The sequence below is a fragment of the Geospiza fortis genome, unplaced genomic scaffold (genome assembly GCF_000277835.1).
Source record: "Geospiza fortis unplaced genomic scaffold, GeoFor_1.0 scaffold192, whole genome shotgun sequence".
Taxonomy (NCBI): domain Eukaryota; kingdom Metazoa; phylum Chordata; class Aves; order Passeriformes; family Thraupidae; genus Geospiza; species Geospiza fortis.
In genome coordinates, this window is record NW_005054315.1 from 8,676,672 (window position 1) to 8,694,354 (window position 17,683).

The 17,683-nt window shown below is 35.7% G+C and overlaps 1 protein-coding gene across 1 annotated transcript in view; it reads left to right on the forward strand.

Moving 5' to 3' along the window:
- The window catches only part of TSGA10 (testis specific 10), a 23,344-nt gene extending 8,875 nt beyond the window's left edge, over positions 1 to 14,469 (forward strand). Inside the window, 11 exon segments of the mRNA XM_031056150.1 lie at positions 892 to 949; positions 951 to 1,010; positions 2,943 to 3,078; positions 3,615 to 3,716; positions 3,719 to 3,786; positions 5,794 to 6,024; positions 8,248 to 8,450; positions 8,773 to 8,795; positions 8,798 to 8,873; positions 10,287 to 10,365; positions 14,380 to 14,469. Of these exon segments, the coding sequence (XP_030912010.1) occupies positions 892 to 949; positions 951 to 1,010; positions 2,943 to 3,078; positions 3,615 to 3,716; positions 3,719 to 3,786; positions 5,794 to 6,024; positions 8,248 to 8,450; positions 8,773 to 8,795; positions 8,798 to 8,873; positions 10,287 to 10,365; positions 14,380 to 14,469 (1,126 nt within the window).
- Positions 14,470 to 17,683: the final 3,214 nt, after the last annotated feature.

A 17,683-nucleotide genomic window follows, 5' to 3' on the forward strand; every position in this document is an offset into this window, starting at 1 on the left:
GAAATTGTTTTCTTCATTGCTTATTTGTATGTAAATGTTCTTGTCTTATTGATATGATGGTATGGTGGAAATCACCTTCAGTGAAAAAGGAGAATTCATTTAATTTAGAGTTAGGAGCTTTCTATTAGAAACTACAGGGATTGATGGGTTTTGGTAAATATCATATGAATAATTTTATTTTAATTTCTAAAAAAATAAAAATAGGTAAACACACATAAACTGGCAAATGTCGTGTTGTTAAAGACCCATTTCTTCCTCTTGCAGCCTTTTCACGAGAGGAAGTAAAACTGAATCTTTGTGTAGGGCTTATTGTCTGCTGCTCAACTGGAGTTCCCAGTCATGTTCAGAAGCATAGTGGGACTAGACTCGATCAAACCCTTTAGGGAATAAAAAATATGTCAGTGAGTGTTGCTTTATAATAAATTGTCAGATTTATGAACACTGTTGAATTGTTGAAAACTAGGTGCTGCTACTGGAAGATCTTTTTCTTTACATCCCCAAACCAAACTGATGATTCTTTTCAGTTTCTTGAACTATGTGAGAATCGTGAATATGACTACATTTGAACAGATCACTTGGCTATAACTTGAAACAGATCAGGCATTCCAATAGATGTCTCAGGGGTTGATTTTTATTTTAATTATTTTTGTGACTTTCTTATAATCACCTGTTGCAAAGAATTCTTCTTACTTTTCTGTAATCCTTTACACAATTATTCAGAATTTAATGCACTGAAATTAACTTTAACATTAATAAAATATCCCAAACAGTCTAAAATAGACATAAAAATCTCATTTTTCCTATCTTTTGCAATTTTAATGACCTTTCTGAAAGAAAAAAAATAGTATATCAGTGTCTGAATTCTCTTGTTTAATGCTTCTTCTTTTCCAGTTTATTGAATGAAACAGCAGAACTGAGTGTTTCAGAGATTCAGTGAAACCTTGTGAAGAAAAAAACTTGAAATGCAACTTAGCCAAGAGAAAATGATGCATTTAGATTAAAAAAAACTGGTGAGTGACAGATCCAATTTTTATAATAAAATTCAATAGGCTAATTTTCATATTCTGCTGTCATCTTTTTTTTTATGGGTTGAAAGAAAAGGCATTGAATGCAAATAAATATACTTCTGAAAGTCTTAACATTTTAAATGCAAAACTCTTGTTTTCTTTCATTATTGAAAGCTTTTTGCATTTTAAAATTGTATGACAGAGCTCTGGCAAATGTAAGTTTCAGTGATAACATGTATTTATGTTTCTTCAAGAGTTACTTTTGGGTAGAAGATACTTGGAATAGTGGGTTATAATACAGCCTTACATTACCTACTGTGTTATTTATCTTTGTGCAGTCCCTGGTGAAAGTAGTTAAAATATTTCTAGAGTCATCTTATGCACACACAATACTCCTGCACTGATTTTTCCAGGCAGCAAGAAACGTATCCTAATACCTGTAGGAGTTCATCGCTTCTGTAGGTGATGCGAGTTTTCTTCTTTTTCTTCAGCTTCTTGCCTTCATTTGGGTTTTTTGGTACTTGATCTGTGCACTTGCTCTACTGCTCACTTGACTTTCTCTTCCTCTAGAAATGCTACTCAGTTTTAAAGGAGCAAATTAACTGTACCTGATGTCTGGTACATAGAACTTTTAAGTCATTAAGGGTCCCTTTTAAGTGAAGAAAAGTCCTCCAGGAGATTGATCCCACCCCAATTTTTAAAGTGATTAATTTTACCTCTCTCCCTTCATTATAGAAGTAGTATAGCTAATGGATTTAGATCAGGTGTTTAATTCTTAGGTGAGACGAAAGTTTAGGTGAGACCACTTGCATTCTAAATATCTTTTCTCCCAAACATACTTATTTTTTTTCTTAAGTGCCCTCCTGGAAAAGGTGAGGTTGGTAATGGCTTTGACTGCCAAAGGTTCACCAGGAAATCGCTTCTTCACCTTCTCTTGGAATCACACTCTATAAGGATGATGTCAGCTGGTACAAAATGCAGCTTCCTGGTGCTCTCAGCTACTTTTGAAAGGTTCACAGTTTTCTTTGCAATACCTGGATGCTTGCAGAAGCAGTGGGAAACAAAAAAATCTTAGTATCATAGGATGAAGTACTTTTTAGTAGAATTGCCTCTGGAATATGTATTGGTTCCTCCAGGCCCTTCCATTAATTGAAGTGTTACTCCAAGTATTTAAAGTATTATCATTTCTTTGCTTGGGTTTACTGGAAACTTTCCAGAACACCTTTCTCAGTAACTCACAGCCTTTTTGCAACAGGAACAGGGGTTTCTCCGCAGAGCCTTCCTCACACTACCTCACCTTCCCCCAGTTCTTGCATCTGAGTTCTCCTAGCAATTTTGCACAGAAGCAATTTCTGAACTGTGCAGTTGAAGACAGCCTTTCTGCAGCTCTTTTTCCTTCTTCTGTTCACTTTCTCAAGCAATAGTTCTCAGAAGTTCTGTGTCTCTTCTCCTAATACTTGTGGCTTTATTTCTCCTGATTGGGAGATAACCACTTGATTAATTACCATGTAAGCAATTACATAATAATTAAATTACTTAATTTTTTATCTGTCTTCTACTTTTAAAAGTATAGGCTTTTAAAAAACTGTAATGTAAAAAGAGATGGAGTTGATTGAGCTCTGCTTGTTAAATGGGACAGGCTGGTTTTTTATGACAATCTAGATGCTAAATAAACCATCTGGTTTTTTATTTTTAGCTGTTACATTCCTTTACAGACATTTTTCTTCTTCCTAAGACAATTTAGCATTATTTATAAGTAAAAAAATATTTTTCACAAATGAAAAATTTGGTTTATAAAAATACACCTAATTTATATTTCACATAGCCTTTAAAAACCAGTTAATAAAGCCATAGACCTTAGATACACACTAATTATTTTTTTTTTAAGGTACAAGCAGTATACTTAAACCTTATGGAAAAAAACTTTCTTCATAGGTACTATATAAAAAACTAGTAGAGTACCAAACTGAGCTTGATGATATGAAGTTGAAAACCCAGGGTTCAAACAGAGATATTTTCAGGATGAAGCATGTGCTGAAGTCTAAAATGACTGTACAAATTAAAACTGTTGGTTTTTAACAAAAAATTAAATTTTTAGATATCTCTATAGAAGAATTTGCTCCCAAACCAAAACTCATTTGCATTCCCTTAATTTGGTTTTAGTAGTTTGGACACATTTTCATGGCTGGCTTTGCAGTACAAAATTGGTGTAGAATATTTCATTGTGGTTTTATATATATATGTATACACACACACACTTGTGTGTTTGTTAAACTTAAAAAATCAGACAGGGAATAATATATAAACTTGGAACTCTTTTCTCTTTATTATTTTATAGGACTAAAGTAAAAAGAAGTATTACTGCAGTATATTGCTATACCTTGTATGTCTAGTTAACCTAGCCATTCTTAACAGATGTCTATTGATCATTAAAATGTGCTCATCTTGGACAAAACTCTGGTTCTTGAGAAGTCTCTCAATATTTTCACCAAATGGCAGAATTTTCAGTGGAAAGAGTATATCCAATACCATATCTGTAGGTCTATAAATATCCCTGTTTTTTGGAGCTTACTGTAAATTATTAAATAAATAAGCTTTATGTGTTAGGAGAGAGAGCTGTGAGCTCTTATCACAAAGCCTGTGATCAAGGAGAAAGTTGGGAAGCAAAATGCCACGAAGCAGAAACAGGCTTTTCCTGTTAGACTGGCAGTGATCAGTGCAGTCTGAGAGCCACAGTTGGAAAGGGAAAATAGAGTCCCTTGAAACACAGATGGAGCAAGTGAGTTGAAATCATTCTTTCTGTAGTTCACCCTTGAAATGGTCTGATAATATTTTAAAATTATGTTTAATGCCATTTCTATTTCAGGGAGATTTTCCACCATGAACTGCATCCATTTTACTTTATATAATATGATTAGAATTCCACTAGTCACATTTGGGAAAAAATTATTTTAAAAAATTCAAGGAAAATAAAAAAATTAAATGCTCTTGTGGTTTGGAATCACTGAAGGCATAAAGTCATACACAACTCCACTCAGTATACCTGAATCATATCAAGTACTTTGTCACCTGTCACTTTCCTGTCCCTGTTCTTTTTGCTTTGAGCTTCTCAGCCTTCTTTCCACTCTTTAGATGTCCCAAAGAGCCTCTTCCCACTTGAAAATCTGAAGAACTTTAAGAAAAATTCAAAGCTTGGCTTTGGAAATACGTTGTGAGCATACAAACACGGTTTGGGGGCTCTCCAATTTTTGTTGCAGATCATCTCTGCTTCCTGAACATCACATAAGCTGCTGAGGGCTATTGGTGATATTTTTTGCCCAACATCTGGGAGGAATGATGAGGAGGATTCCATCTTATTAGAAGGCTAATGAATTAATTTATTATACTACCTTATTCTATATTATATTACATTACATCTAAATTGCCAAGCACTCCACTGCACAGAATCTCGTGACTGTCAGCCGACAGTCCTCCCACACACACACGGATTCAATTGATCAGTGAATCAAAACACTCACACCAGAATCTAATTATCAATTCCCTTCAGGTAAACATTCTTCCACAATGCATTCCACTTGTGAACCACACCGGAGAGGTAATTGAGATAGGAATTGTTTTGATCATTTCTTTCTCTGCTTCTCTTACTGCTTCTCTCAGGTTCAGAGAATGTGAATCCCACAGAAGGCTACTCAAGAGTATTAGATACTCTAGAGGAACCAAACTGTTGCTGTTCAGAAAGTGGATGAGAACACAGCAATAGCAAAACAGCACAGGAAGGGGGTGGTGTGGCAGATTTTTGGCATTCCTTGAAGATATAATAAAACAGGTACATGGTTCTAGTTTGTCCAACAAGCCTGAAACCAGCAGACATTTCATCTTTCTAATCCTTCTCACATGCCTGCTATTAAGTATAGGAATGAACGGGCCTCTTCATGAACACTATGTCAACATACTGGGTCAATTCCAAATGTCGTATTCCAGTTCATACAGTTATGTGCAAGGCACATATCTAAAACACAGAAGTACTTATTCAAAAATCTTAATGTGCTCAGCAGTGCTCTGTGTTCCTTGTGCTTTTTTTTGTGGTGAGACAGAGCTAGAATTAATGTGATGTGCTCCCATAAAATAATCACTTTGGATGTCATTTCTAGTAAATTCTTCAAGCAGATCACAGTGCCTTACCTCTCACTTTGCTCTGTTAACCTCCCACACTCATTCTGCCACCCACTGAAACTTAAGGAGTTGAAAGTGGCTGACCAGGAATATCACTGGGCAAAGTACAGGCATTTTTCAAAAAGGAAAAACCTAGGTTATGTTAATTTAAAGTGTACAAAATTCTTAATGCTTTTAGTCAGACCTGCTGCTGCTGCCTTGTGGACTCCACTTTAATGTGACTCTCATCTCTTAGTCATGCCTGAATTTACAGGTGACAGCAGTATAAATATGACTGACAGAATCTCAGCATCCACAGATCATCTACATACAAAACCAAATTTTATCGCTAAAGAGGATCTCATCTGAAAATAAAATGTGGTCCATGGCAGAATTTTCAACCTTATTAACTCTGCAAAAGGAGTAGAATTCCAAGAATAGAGTTTAAAATGGCAGAAGATGATTTTGCTGTCAGAAGCAAGAACTCCTCTAATTTTTGTATACAGGAGTTATGTAAAGAAATAACTTTAAAGTTTACTGTAGAATAAATTACTGCAGCCTCTTAAAATTTGCCACGATTATATAGAGATATTTTGTAGGATTTTGGAAGCTGTTTCAATTATTTTTTTAGTAGTTTTATACTGCATTGCTGTATCATTTAACAACAGAAGCAGCATACAAGTCTCCTATTTTTGCCTTAAGAAACTCTTTTGTGAAAATGAGCAGAGGGCCTCAAAATATACATTAGGAGAGAGTCTCTGTACTTGAAAATGCCACATCTACACCAGAACTTTGCATTAAAGTAGATGCAATCAAAGAATGATTAAATTAGCATTTAATTTCCACAGCAGAGAAGGTAGAAAGGGTATGTGAAATATATTAGAAAAATAAGTTTATGTTAATATTACACTTAAGGGATCCAAATATACTTTAGGATTATGAATGATCACTTTTTCAATTTTTTCAATATTTAATTTGGCATTTCTCAGGGGCTTACTCCTCAAAGGGTATGAATTGAACACTTTTTGAAAAGGACACTGCTTCACTGCTTTGCAGGACTTTTCTATGAACACTCAAAAGTCAGGGCTAAAAATTACTGTTGTTTTCAAGAAAGATATCTTGGATTTTACATCTAGTCACTAGGTAAGCAGAATAGCTGAAGCTGTTTGTTAGCAATGAAACTTGGTGTGGACTTTAAAATGATTGACTAATTTAGGAAGTACCAATATCTTTAATATTTTCTTAATTTCCCTTGGAAATCAGTTTTTGTTGATCTTGATTTTTACAAAAACTACAAAATTATTATGTGATACGCACATTTTTTAAAATTCAGTTTGGATAAACTTTGAAAAGTTGTTCATACACACTCAGATTATTCAGGTATTTTCAGAGTGATTCTATTACTGACCTGTCCATCCTCTGCTCCAGCTGAGATAATTTCTTGTTCTTTATAGGCTGCCAGCAGTCTCTTAAACCTTTATGACTTTTGGAAGCAGAGTGGGTAAAGCTGCTGTTTGCAGTTGGTTATGCATTCCAGCCAAATATGTGTGATGTTTTTTGTATCCTTGTGAAATCCTCTATGATTCTTTTGATATGAAAGAGTTCCAGCATAAGACATTTATCTGAAACTTTTATGAGATCTAATATGGCTAAGGCTCCCTGGATCCTTCTGTGAAGGGGATTTCTGGGACTGTGGAGAACAGCAACAGTTTCAGGAAAGAAAACTGCAGAAATGCAGTTGGAGAGTTGGAGAAAAGTCAGAAGTTAGGAAATTTTCACTAATTTTTCTGTATCTTTCAGCCAGTAGTCTTTCATTAGCCATGTATAACCTTCAGATAAGGCTCTTGCTTTACACAGTATTCCAGCACAGAATCTGCATTATTAGATTGCAGCATATTTATATTCAGAAGTGGAAACTAAACCTGATTCTGAATAATATTATTCTTTCAATGTTTCTAATACTGTTTATTTTCCTGTATCTTCTTCCGTCTACAGTTTTCAGTATTCTTTTTTTTCCTGAAATACAAATGTAGAATATCAAAACTGTTTCTCTGCAAAGGAACTAGATCTTTGAGTGACATAGAAAATGGGATCTTTCAGAATGAAGAAACCTTTCAGTTTAGTTTGGTAAAAAAAAAAAAGACTTTTTTTTGATAAGTGACAAATGCTTTTTTCTTGCCTTTATCTTTCTTTTTTCTTCCCCCCCTTCTGTTGGCCTATGATCTTAGTTCTTCCTCGTTTGAACACACAAATGGTTATCTTCTGAAATTTCTGAGAAATGTGCTGGAGAGGTGGAGAGTTTGTTAAGATGTCCCAGTTCATAGATTTCCCATGACCTTTGGCTGATCATTGTTGTGCTTAATGTAAACTAGGCTTGAGTAAAATACAGATAAAATGTTGCAGCACCCCAGACTCAGTTAGTCAGACTACAATGCATACATGAAAAGATGAAGAGAAAATAGCATCCAGTTTACTTATACTAAGATTGAAACAGGCAGTTTCCTTTGTCTCTGTAGCTGATCCAATACTGATTTTCCTGATTCTCAGTCTCTGGAATTATTTTTTAAATGTGTGTTTGTAGCTATGTATCAGGTATGTCCATTGTTCCCTCTGCAGTGAAATATACTAGGTTTTTTGGGTATTCTTTTTTAGGTTCCTCAAAGATTTATAGATATTTAATATCTTTGATTGGATTTTAGTAATTTTCCCTTTCCCCCCAGTTTATTCTTGATGCTCCTGTAAGTAAAATAAGTGTAATCTCACTCTGCTGGTGATGCTGGTGCCGGTTTGTAGTACCACATGTTATTTCCTGTGTGCAAACAGTTAATCAATAGCTTCTTGCCTCAACAAAATGTGAAACTTCCTTCCTCTTCATTAATGATTCTGTCTACAGAATCCATTGATCCATCTATTTAATAGCATTTTCTCATTTGTATCAAGTATATTTATATTAAGATGTATACATTGGATGATTTTATAAATCTCACAGAGGATTTTGACTGGGAAAATATAAAACTAACCACCCATCTTGCAGTGAAAATTAATTTTGTCATTGATCCCAGACTTCTTTTCTTAAATTTTTGTTTATCTGCAGAGCAAATGTGAATCAAACCATTCTGAAATGGAGCTTCTGAGAAAACAACTGGGAAATGAAAAAGCATCTATGAAAAACCTGGAATCTTCTCTTGTGTCCAATTGTGAGAAGGAATTTCAGTCACAGAGAGCAAACCAAGAGAAAGTCTCTGAAATTCAGGTTCACAAGGAACAACTTGCTTTAGTAGAAAATAATCTGTGAGTAAATGACCAGGAGAGTATTGCAGTTTTTCTCATAATTTCCAAGTGTATTTAAACAGAGATAGTCTTATATCTAGCTGCATTTTCAAATGGCCAATGTGCCTTGACTATATTAATAGCAGAAGATACCAAGAACCTGCTTTGGATTTCTCAGCTAAACCCTAATAGATTCTCTTTCATAGTGTTATATTTTGCTCCAAAAAATGTTCCTAATCTCATTTGCATAGTATAGCTGCCCTTTTGATTTTGAATAATTGCATGTGGCTACATGCTTCGAGAATTACAGTTGCTATCTAATTAATGCGTATGGACTTCAGAGTGCTGTGCAGAATCAAGATTTTACCTCAGAAACAGAGCAGCTCAGTTAGACTCAGAACTGGATATCACCAAAACACAGCTGGGGACTGAGCACTCTGATAGGCAAGTATATGTTTTTGTATTGTGCTTCCTGCAGCTAATTGGGGTGAAATGCAGTATAGTACTCAGACTGAGGCTAATTAGTCAGATAAACAACAGAGTTTGGGTTTACACTGCTCTACATCTCCTATGTGTTCGGAGACTATTCATGTCACTAAATTTAGTCTGTTCAGCTGTTACACATGCTGTCTAAATTAGTTATGTAGGTTGCATGTGTAGCCAACAGAATGAGACAGAGTGAGATTAACTACCCTCTGGAATAGCCTGGTTTAGGATGAGGTGGATCACTTTCCTGAAGGTACTCATCTCTCTTCGCTCATTTATACTGATGCCTGCCTTGATCTATAGTGAACATCCAGGTGACTAGTCATTTATACTACTTTATATCCTACTCGTTCTCTGCAACTCTGGAATGATTTTTGCCTGTACCAACCCCATTTTCCCAGGTACTACTTGAAGTGCTATGGGTGGTTCCCAAATGGCAGTATGACAAATATATATATATATATATTTAATTTTGCAAGAAGAGAGTTTAACAACATATAGGAACTATTTCACATGGTTTGGCCACAGCACCAGAGAATGGTCCTTGTCCTGCTTCATGCATTAATTTATCTATGTAGTCTTGGTGTCTTACCAAGATAAAATAGTCTTCTTATCTTTGAAAAAACAATACTTCTCTACTTCATGGATGTATTGAGGATAAAATATTACAGTTTTGGGTATTATTTTGGATATGTAAAACAGCGAGCTAAAAGAAGCAGAGTGATGTGATTACAGCACAGGTCTGAGAATGAGGTATCTAATTTAACTAGAAAATTGTTGATATTCTGTTCTCTCATAAGTAAGGAGGAAGGGTCTGAAGAGGACATCTCTGGGACAATCACCTTCTTTGTGGGAAGAAATTAAGCACCTTGTCAGAGCCAAAGAATTTTTCTGCCACTGGCAAGCAAAAACCAGAAAATTTGCCATATAAGAAAAATACTGTCATTAATATTATCATGTTAGTACATAATGGAAGCAACAGCTGTGAGTAGTGAATGGTTTGTTGTTAGTTTGATGTGGGTATATGCTATCCTTTTTATAACGGTGGCTGGACTAGTCCTACTTATTTACTGCCTTGGTGCAGAATGAAATAATGCCTGAAATTGGGAGGTGGAAGTGCCAACATTGTCAGACCTTGAATAGGCACCAAAACAGTGATACCAGGAGGCTTCATCCATCAGTCTGGCTTTTTCTTTACCAGCCAGGAAAAGCACCTCTCCATCCCTCCCATCTCTCTGACTGCAGAAGCAGTTTGGACTCCTGTGGAAACAACAGGTTTTAATTATTGTCCTGGCCTGGCTGTGGTGACCAAGCACAGGGACTGTTGGGCTTGCTGGGCTGTTTTTGCTAGACCAAGTGCTTTTGTTGTAGATCCAGCTCCCAGAGGCAGTCTGAATGTGATCATTCCCCAGCAGGATTTAGTGACCTGCTTCAGTGGTCCACTCCAGAGGTAGGTCTGTGGTAATGGCTGAGCCACACTGAAACCCAGGGGTTGTTGTAGTCACCCTATCTAGGAGCTTTCCAATCCAACACAGACTAGATTTTCCTTAATGTAAACAACTGACAGGCTGAAACCAGGATCCCAAAAAGTATGTACCTTCAAAACTTTCCAATGGATTATCCAATCCCACGTACTTCCTTCCCATACAGCCAGAAGCAGGAGCTATGGTTTGAACTAATATCCAGACCCCATCTCTTGCATTCCAAATGACTGGACTTCCATTTTGCAACTTTCCCTTTGGGGATTCTAGCATCTCTTAAATATGCATCAGTTTCAGGGCACTTCAGTAGACTCTAGTCCACTGGCCTTGCCAACTCAAACAGCACAGGAATACTGCAAGCAGCACTGTTCTTACTTTTGTATAACCTTAAAATTAGGCTCTTCCTCCCTGGAGGTGTTTACATTTTTTAGTTTTAAACCTGCAGTTACCATGGATATCTTCTGTCTTTCAGAAAAAAATTGAGACAATAGATACGTAGAAATAAATCTCAGTAAGGGAATAATACAAAAGACTCACTAATCTGTCTTTCAGAGAAATATATGATGAAAACTGCATTTCCTTTTAAAATAACATTTAGAAGCTGACAGCATACATAAAAAATATTGCCAGTGGAAGGGGAAGAAGTCTTAGTTCATGGCTTGCTTTTGAGATGATTATGTACTTCCAAGTTTAATTTGTTCACTGAGATTATTTCCTTTGGCACTTGACTAATCTTTGCTATCAAAGGCTTCTCTAAGTATTAAAAATGGCTCCCAATAATAAGAGACAAGTTTCCTCGGGTCAGTGAGCTGGTTCTGGTGCCCTTAGGAAGAAGACACAGCTGTGCAGGACAATTATTTTTTAGCTACTGCCATTCCTTGATAGAAAGTACAGGGAGTCTTCATTCCTCTGATAGAATTGTGTCTACTCCTCCTTCATCTGAGTACAGTGTAGCTCTTAAATATGTTGAAAGAAACATTGTGTAATTTGGAACAGTTTCATTTACTTTTAACTACCATAACAGTTTCTTCTATTTTGATACTTACAAAGAGAAGAGGAAACAATCCATGTAGTCACCGCACTAACAATTATGGCGCTTTTTCTATTTGCATTACTCCCTTTCCAGGGTGATAAAATTCCATTCTAAGAAGTAAACTGGCTAAATAACAAATGAAGACTAATCTTCTACAAGATAGATTAGGAATTAAATTCCTATCTTGCTTAATGTTCCTTTTTTTTCCCTGGCTTTGTGGGGGATTTTTGCTTGGTGTTCTGTTTTGGTTTGATTTGGGCTTTTTTATCCTGGTTGGCCTTATGTGACTTTTGCACATGCCTAGGGTATGATGAGTTTAAAGACTAAAAATGAAGTAAGTGAGCTAGGTTTAAAATTTTCAGACTGTTTTAAGCTAAGTTTTTCTTAATTAAATCTATGTAGCTTTTGCATGGCAATGAACTCAATTTTTCTGTTTGGTTATTTTCCATTTTTGAGAATTCAAGATATATAATTAATACGTAATAACTAACATAATTCATAACTTTTTTTCTTCACCCAAGTCCTTGTTATACTTTTATTTTTTGCTACATGGGAAGAACTAAAGTTGTTTCAGACTTAGAGAATCCTGAAATTCTAGAATGGTTTGGGTTGGAAGGGACATTAAAGACCATCTAGTTCTAACCTTCCATTAAACCAGGTTGCTAAATCCCTTGAGCACTACTTGGTTACTTGTTTATGCTAAATTGTTTGGGATTTTTTTCATTAAAAAAATGCAATAATAAATAAAACATTAGCAGTATGTGCTACATTTTAAAAGCTTAAATTGAAAGAATTTATCAGGTTTGTGTAGTATAGTGATACAGGGATGAATGAAATAGCCTGTTATAAAAGGCTGTCCTAAAATAGAGCAGAGATCTGAACCTGGAAATGTCTGCTTTGTATAAGTGATTTACATTGGATCTGCATATTTGCTTAAATGTCCACAGACCTGAAGTTCTTGATAAATTTTATGTCAAGAACTTAAGAGTGTCAATGAAGAATGAGATGGAATAGTAGAAATGTCTGAAGTATCTATGAATGATGATTTCCCTCTCTGCTAACTCTAGAAAGATTTAGAAAATTTATTGAGACCATAACAAAATAAAAACAAATGTAGAATTTTGCCTGAGAGTAAAAGCAAGAATAATAATGCAAATATTTGGGTGTAATAATCATCAGAATCACAGAATTAAGACTTTTAAAATAGATTTTTGGGGAATTGATGAAATATGATCTAGGTGTAAGTTCCTGTTAAGTAGTATACTACTATTCCAGGAGAATCTTCCTGGAGAGGACATCTCATTTTCCAGCCACTTTAAGATAAGTCATCAGGGATTGAAAAAGGTACTGTAGAAACAACTGCTAGAAACTGGAGAAGCTTCTTCCACAATTAGCTGTGACTCTGCATCATACAAGAAGTATAATGGGATAGTAGTGTTGGAATCACAATTAATGCCCTTCCTTCTTTCCAGCTGCTATTTCAGCAGACACTCTGTGATGGGAGATGAGGCAGGCAGTCACCTTTTCATTCTATGGAGGATGTAATATCAGAAGTAAATTGGACAGTAACTTTTTTCTTATTATTCCCTCTTTCGCCGTGTATTTATTGTACCAAAGTCCTTGCTCCAGTAAAGTGAAAAGGATGTGCCCTGCAGTTTGTGTTGCAGACCTGGTGGGAAAGACCTTTTCTGTCTGATTTCCTTAGGTGGTAGGAGTCCAAACTTGCCTTACACATCAAATGTGCTATGACATTTTTATACAATAAAATCTAATCTGTCAAATGATCTGGATTGACTGTTAAAGAGTCTAGGAAGTTTCCTCCAAATGCTTTCAGAATCCACATCTAGATTAATCCTTTTTGCTATCTTCATACAAGTATTTATTAGGTCTCTGGTTTATTTTTGCAAGGCATGTTGGTCACAATAATGGATTAAGCATAAACTTGCACATATATTCCTTTATAAGAGTTTTTTTTTTGTGATAAGCTGACTGCTCAACATTAACATACATGTCTGAGTTATAATTAAAGACAGCATAATCCATAGCAATGCTCCTAATACTGAAATAAAGTAACTGTGTTGCTTTTCAGGAACAGATGGCTTTAAAAAGCCTCTAAAAATAATTTCATTAATAATGTTTTTTAAAAATTAAAGTATACATACATATGTGCAACATAAATTTTAGGGTTATCTTCCATGAGAGTAACAATATTTTTCAATACAGGTGAGCTGATTTTAATTTGGAGGTTCTGGTTCTTCATTCTTATTTGGCAGACAGCCACAGAAGTCATATCAGCAATCACCAGTGTTAATGAGACTGCTTGCAAGTAATAAATAAAGACTGTAGGAGCAGACATAATGATATTAACCATTGCCTCATTATGCAGTTATTAAAAGGCATATTGTACACTCTTCCCAGATGAGAGATGATAATTTCATTATCCTGGAAGATGAGAAAGAGATTTGTTGTTTTGCAATCATACTGTCATATTGATTTTTTTTTTCTAGAAGGTGATCACAAAACAGTTTGAGATATGTGATCTTGGTCTATAAAACTAATACCCTATCATCTAGAAGATGAGAAGCAGATATTAGATGAACTTAGTACAGATAAAAGGAGGTTTTTTTGGAGTGAATATGCTGTGCAGAGCCCATGTCCTAAGATGTAATTCTTTAGTTGCAATGATGATGCTTTTCCATGTAACATAATAAAGAAGTCGGTAAAGAGGGGCTAGGTGCTCACCCACAAAGTAAAAGCAGAAGATTCTTAAGCAATTTTGACTTAAAAACTCTTCTCTTATGGAGAGAGGAATAAAGCAATATGAGATTATAAATATCAAGATGTATAAACCTGCTTTTTCTTGAGTACTCTGGTAAAGTAATACCTTTTTTATTAGGGTTAGCCTTTCCTTAAAAATGTTTTGGAAATGAAAACTTTCATTTTTTTGCAGGAAAATTGCAAGGGGATTATAATATCATGGAATGGTGCCAAAGAAACTTTTGTCAACAGTGATGACATACAGACTTCAAGTGACTTCTGACAGCAATTAATTGCTGCATAATTTTTGATGATTAAGAAACAAAACTCATTCAAGTGAGTATATTATTCAGGGAGCAGGATCACTGTAGTGGCAATCCCCCTATGTCTGATCTAATTCAGAAACTGAAAGAAAGAAAAAAATGAAAAATAATTGAATTTGCTGAAGTTTGCAAATGATATGTTTTATTTGACAATAAATTTGCTTGTTGGCAATGTCTGTAGTAATAGCCCAAGAGGAATGGAACAGTGTTTGTTGGTTGGGAACTGTATGCACTGCCCCAATAGTATATTCTAAAAACCTTCAGACCGTGACTGGATATTAAAGGCCAATAAGCTCAGTGTTTATACAGTTCTTTACTTTTGATTGTAAATGCTCTAATCTATAGTACATCTTAATTTTTTCAATAGCCAGGAGTTGTATATGCCCAGCCTGAAATGTGTTACACATTTTGTGATAGTATCTATTTTTTCATGATATGGGTTACTTGTGATTTTCTTGTCATTGCTTAGTTACAATATTTTGACTGGAAACAGACCTACACCAAAAAAATCTATTTATCATTTGTTTGCATTTGTGGCACTTATTTGCAACTGTGAACAATGCTATACTTCATTTTTATACTTATATTTAAATTGCCTCTTACCACAATATTTTTACATAGGCAAACCTGGAAATACAATTTGTGGTTTTATAAAATATAAGAGTATTTTAAATTCAGCTATGCTGTTATGACCTAAAATCTTGTGGTTTGCATAACAAAGAAACCTATAGTATTTGTAAAAGTATTCATGATAATTTTTAGCTACTGGTTATAGAGTTGTTTCTCACAAAGTTTTCTTACCTGTGGCAATGGAAACTGTCCCCACTTCCCAGTAGAAGGTATTTCACTTGAGCATAACTGGTTTACAGGGTTTGTAAAAGAAAGAATTCAGTATCTCTGGTGTTGTTCTCATCATTATCTTTTCTGCATATTAGAAGAAGCAGGATGTATGGACACAGAGTGGTATCTCCATTACAATATGACATCTGTTGTTCACCCCTTGTTGACCACTGCCATCATTCCATCTTTTCTTTTTCCTCTTTCCAGTCACTAATAAAGCTTGAACTTTAGCAACATGTAATCAGAGTTAAGATTCTGCTGTCAGTGTTAAAGCAAGTGGTTTTGAGCAGAAAAAATGTTCATGTTATGGGGTAGTCTTTGGTAGAACTACAACTGAATTTTTTGTTCTATCCCTTTCTACCCCCTTTTTTTTCAGACCAGCTAATCCTGTCTGTGTCAGTGTAGGCAGTGGGGTATTAGCAACATGGCTATCAGCATCAGGTACAGTTTAGCAGTTCTGTTACTCAGTTGCTTTTCTGTATTTATTTAATCTTTTATATTGGCAGTTATAATGATACATTAGTATATATTCCATATTTAACTAGTTAATTTGCATTAGCTTCTCCTTCATCATCATTTTGGAATGAATAGCCCTGCAACAAGAAATGCAAATTGATATACTGATACAGACTGGAGAGTCTGTAAAAAAGTGTGATCTTTTATTAAAAGAAGCAAAAGAGGATTTTTAATGTATGTTGCACTCTTAATGATCTTCCCTCTGATCCACTGAACTTTCACGCTAATTCCCAGCAGAGGGAGTAAGTGAAATGGAGATGAATGAATCATACATAGCTTTGTAGTATTAACATGCACTGTTATCTGAACACGTGGAAAGATATTTCAGTTAGTTTTACATTTTGGACACTTTCCAAACAGAAGAAAAAGAGCTTGATAAGATGGATGAAATTTTCATATGACTCCACTTGGATTTAATATATCAAAACACAGCCTTATTTCATGACAAGGATCAGATTTTTTATTAATAAACTTTGAAAAAACAATATTGGTTTGTAATTAAAACATTATGTATAAAGCTATGGCCTGAAATTATGGTCCCTTCCAATGGATTTTTTTTTACCTTACTCTCTAATATACTGTAATTTGATTTTTATTAAAATCCATGAAGCAGTTTAATAATTTATTTCAGCAGATGCAAAAGTCTAAGCTTAGTTTTAAGTTTCCTATCTTGTGCTTCTCATCTATGTTGTATTTTTGGTGCTTTTATTTCCTGAGGTGGGAGAAGAACAAACATTTTTATCTTGAATGCAGCCTACACCCAAGCAATTATATAGAGTACACAAAGCAGAAAACGTCTTTGTTGTCAGAGTTGCAGTGCAACCCAGCAAGTGAACAATGTACTTCTCAGATTTGCTTTACATGAGAGTATGTCTTTCCTGCACATAGAAATATTTTATAAAATCACTTTTGCCAGCATAGCATGAATATTTTTAAAACAATGCTACTTGACAGAAATAAAACCTATAATTGAATTTCTTTTTTGACCAACAGTGACTGCTCTGGAAGTAGTGTTGAAATGATTTTTCATTTTAAGACTGAGTCAGTGTGCACTAGCTTTCCATTTTCATTTCTGGCTCCCTTATCAGTGCCCTAAGAAACAAGCAACCTCCACAGCATTTTTCACTCTAATGCTTTTACCTTGGACTGCAAGTCAGTGTGGTGTGGCGTTCATTCATTTATCAGGCAACACCTGTATTTCCTATCCAAAAGTGCTGTCCTCAGACTCACTGACTTTACACGGAAGAAAAAAAAAAAAAAAAAAAAAGAAGCGCTCATGTTGAAACCAGAACTCACAAGTTTGAGAGAAGTTTATTAAAATACATAAGACGCCGAACTGGGGAACCAACTACCCAGTATTATTTTGGTCAGTTCTTTCAGTCAGTCGGTCCAGCCTTCCTTTCTCACTTCTAGCATAGAAGCTGAGCTTGAAACGCTGCATTTGAAGACCCAAGGGCACTACAGTTCCCAGATGTAAGCACCTTCAGCCGAAGCCTTTCACCAGATACCACAGCAAGGATCCTGACTACGTGCTTCAATTGCCCCGCCACCTCCAACACTCGCTCGAGAAAACAACCTGGAGATGGCCCGTCGCTACCTTAAGCCACTTAGGGTAGGCGAAGGGGGAAAGAAAAGCCGAGGCGGAAAGTTGTAATGTTGAAATCGCTCTTTCTCAGCGCCTGGCCGCTCCTGCTCCTCCTCACCCCCGCGTGGCCCTGTGACCCGGCCGCGGTCAATGTCTTGCCGAGGTGGCAACACCTGAGCGCCGCACCCCGCCCTGCCCGGGCAGGGCCGCGAGCTCGCCTCCTCTTTGGCCCC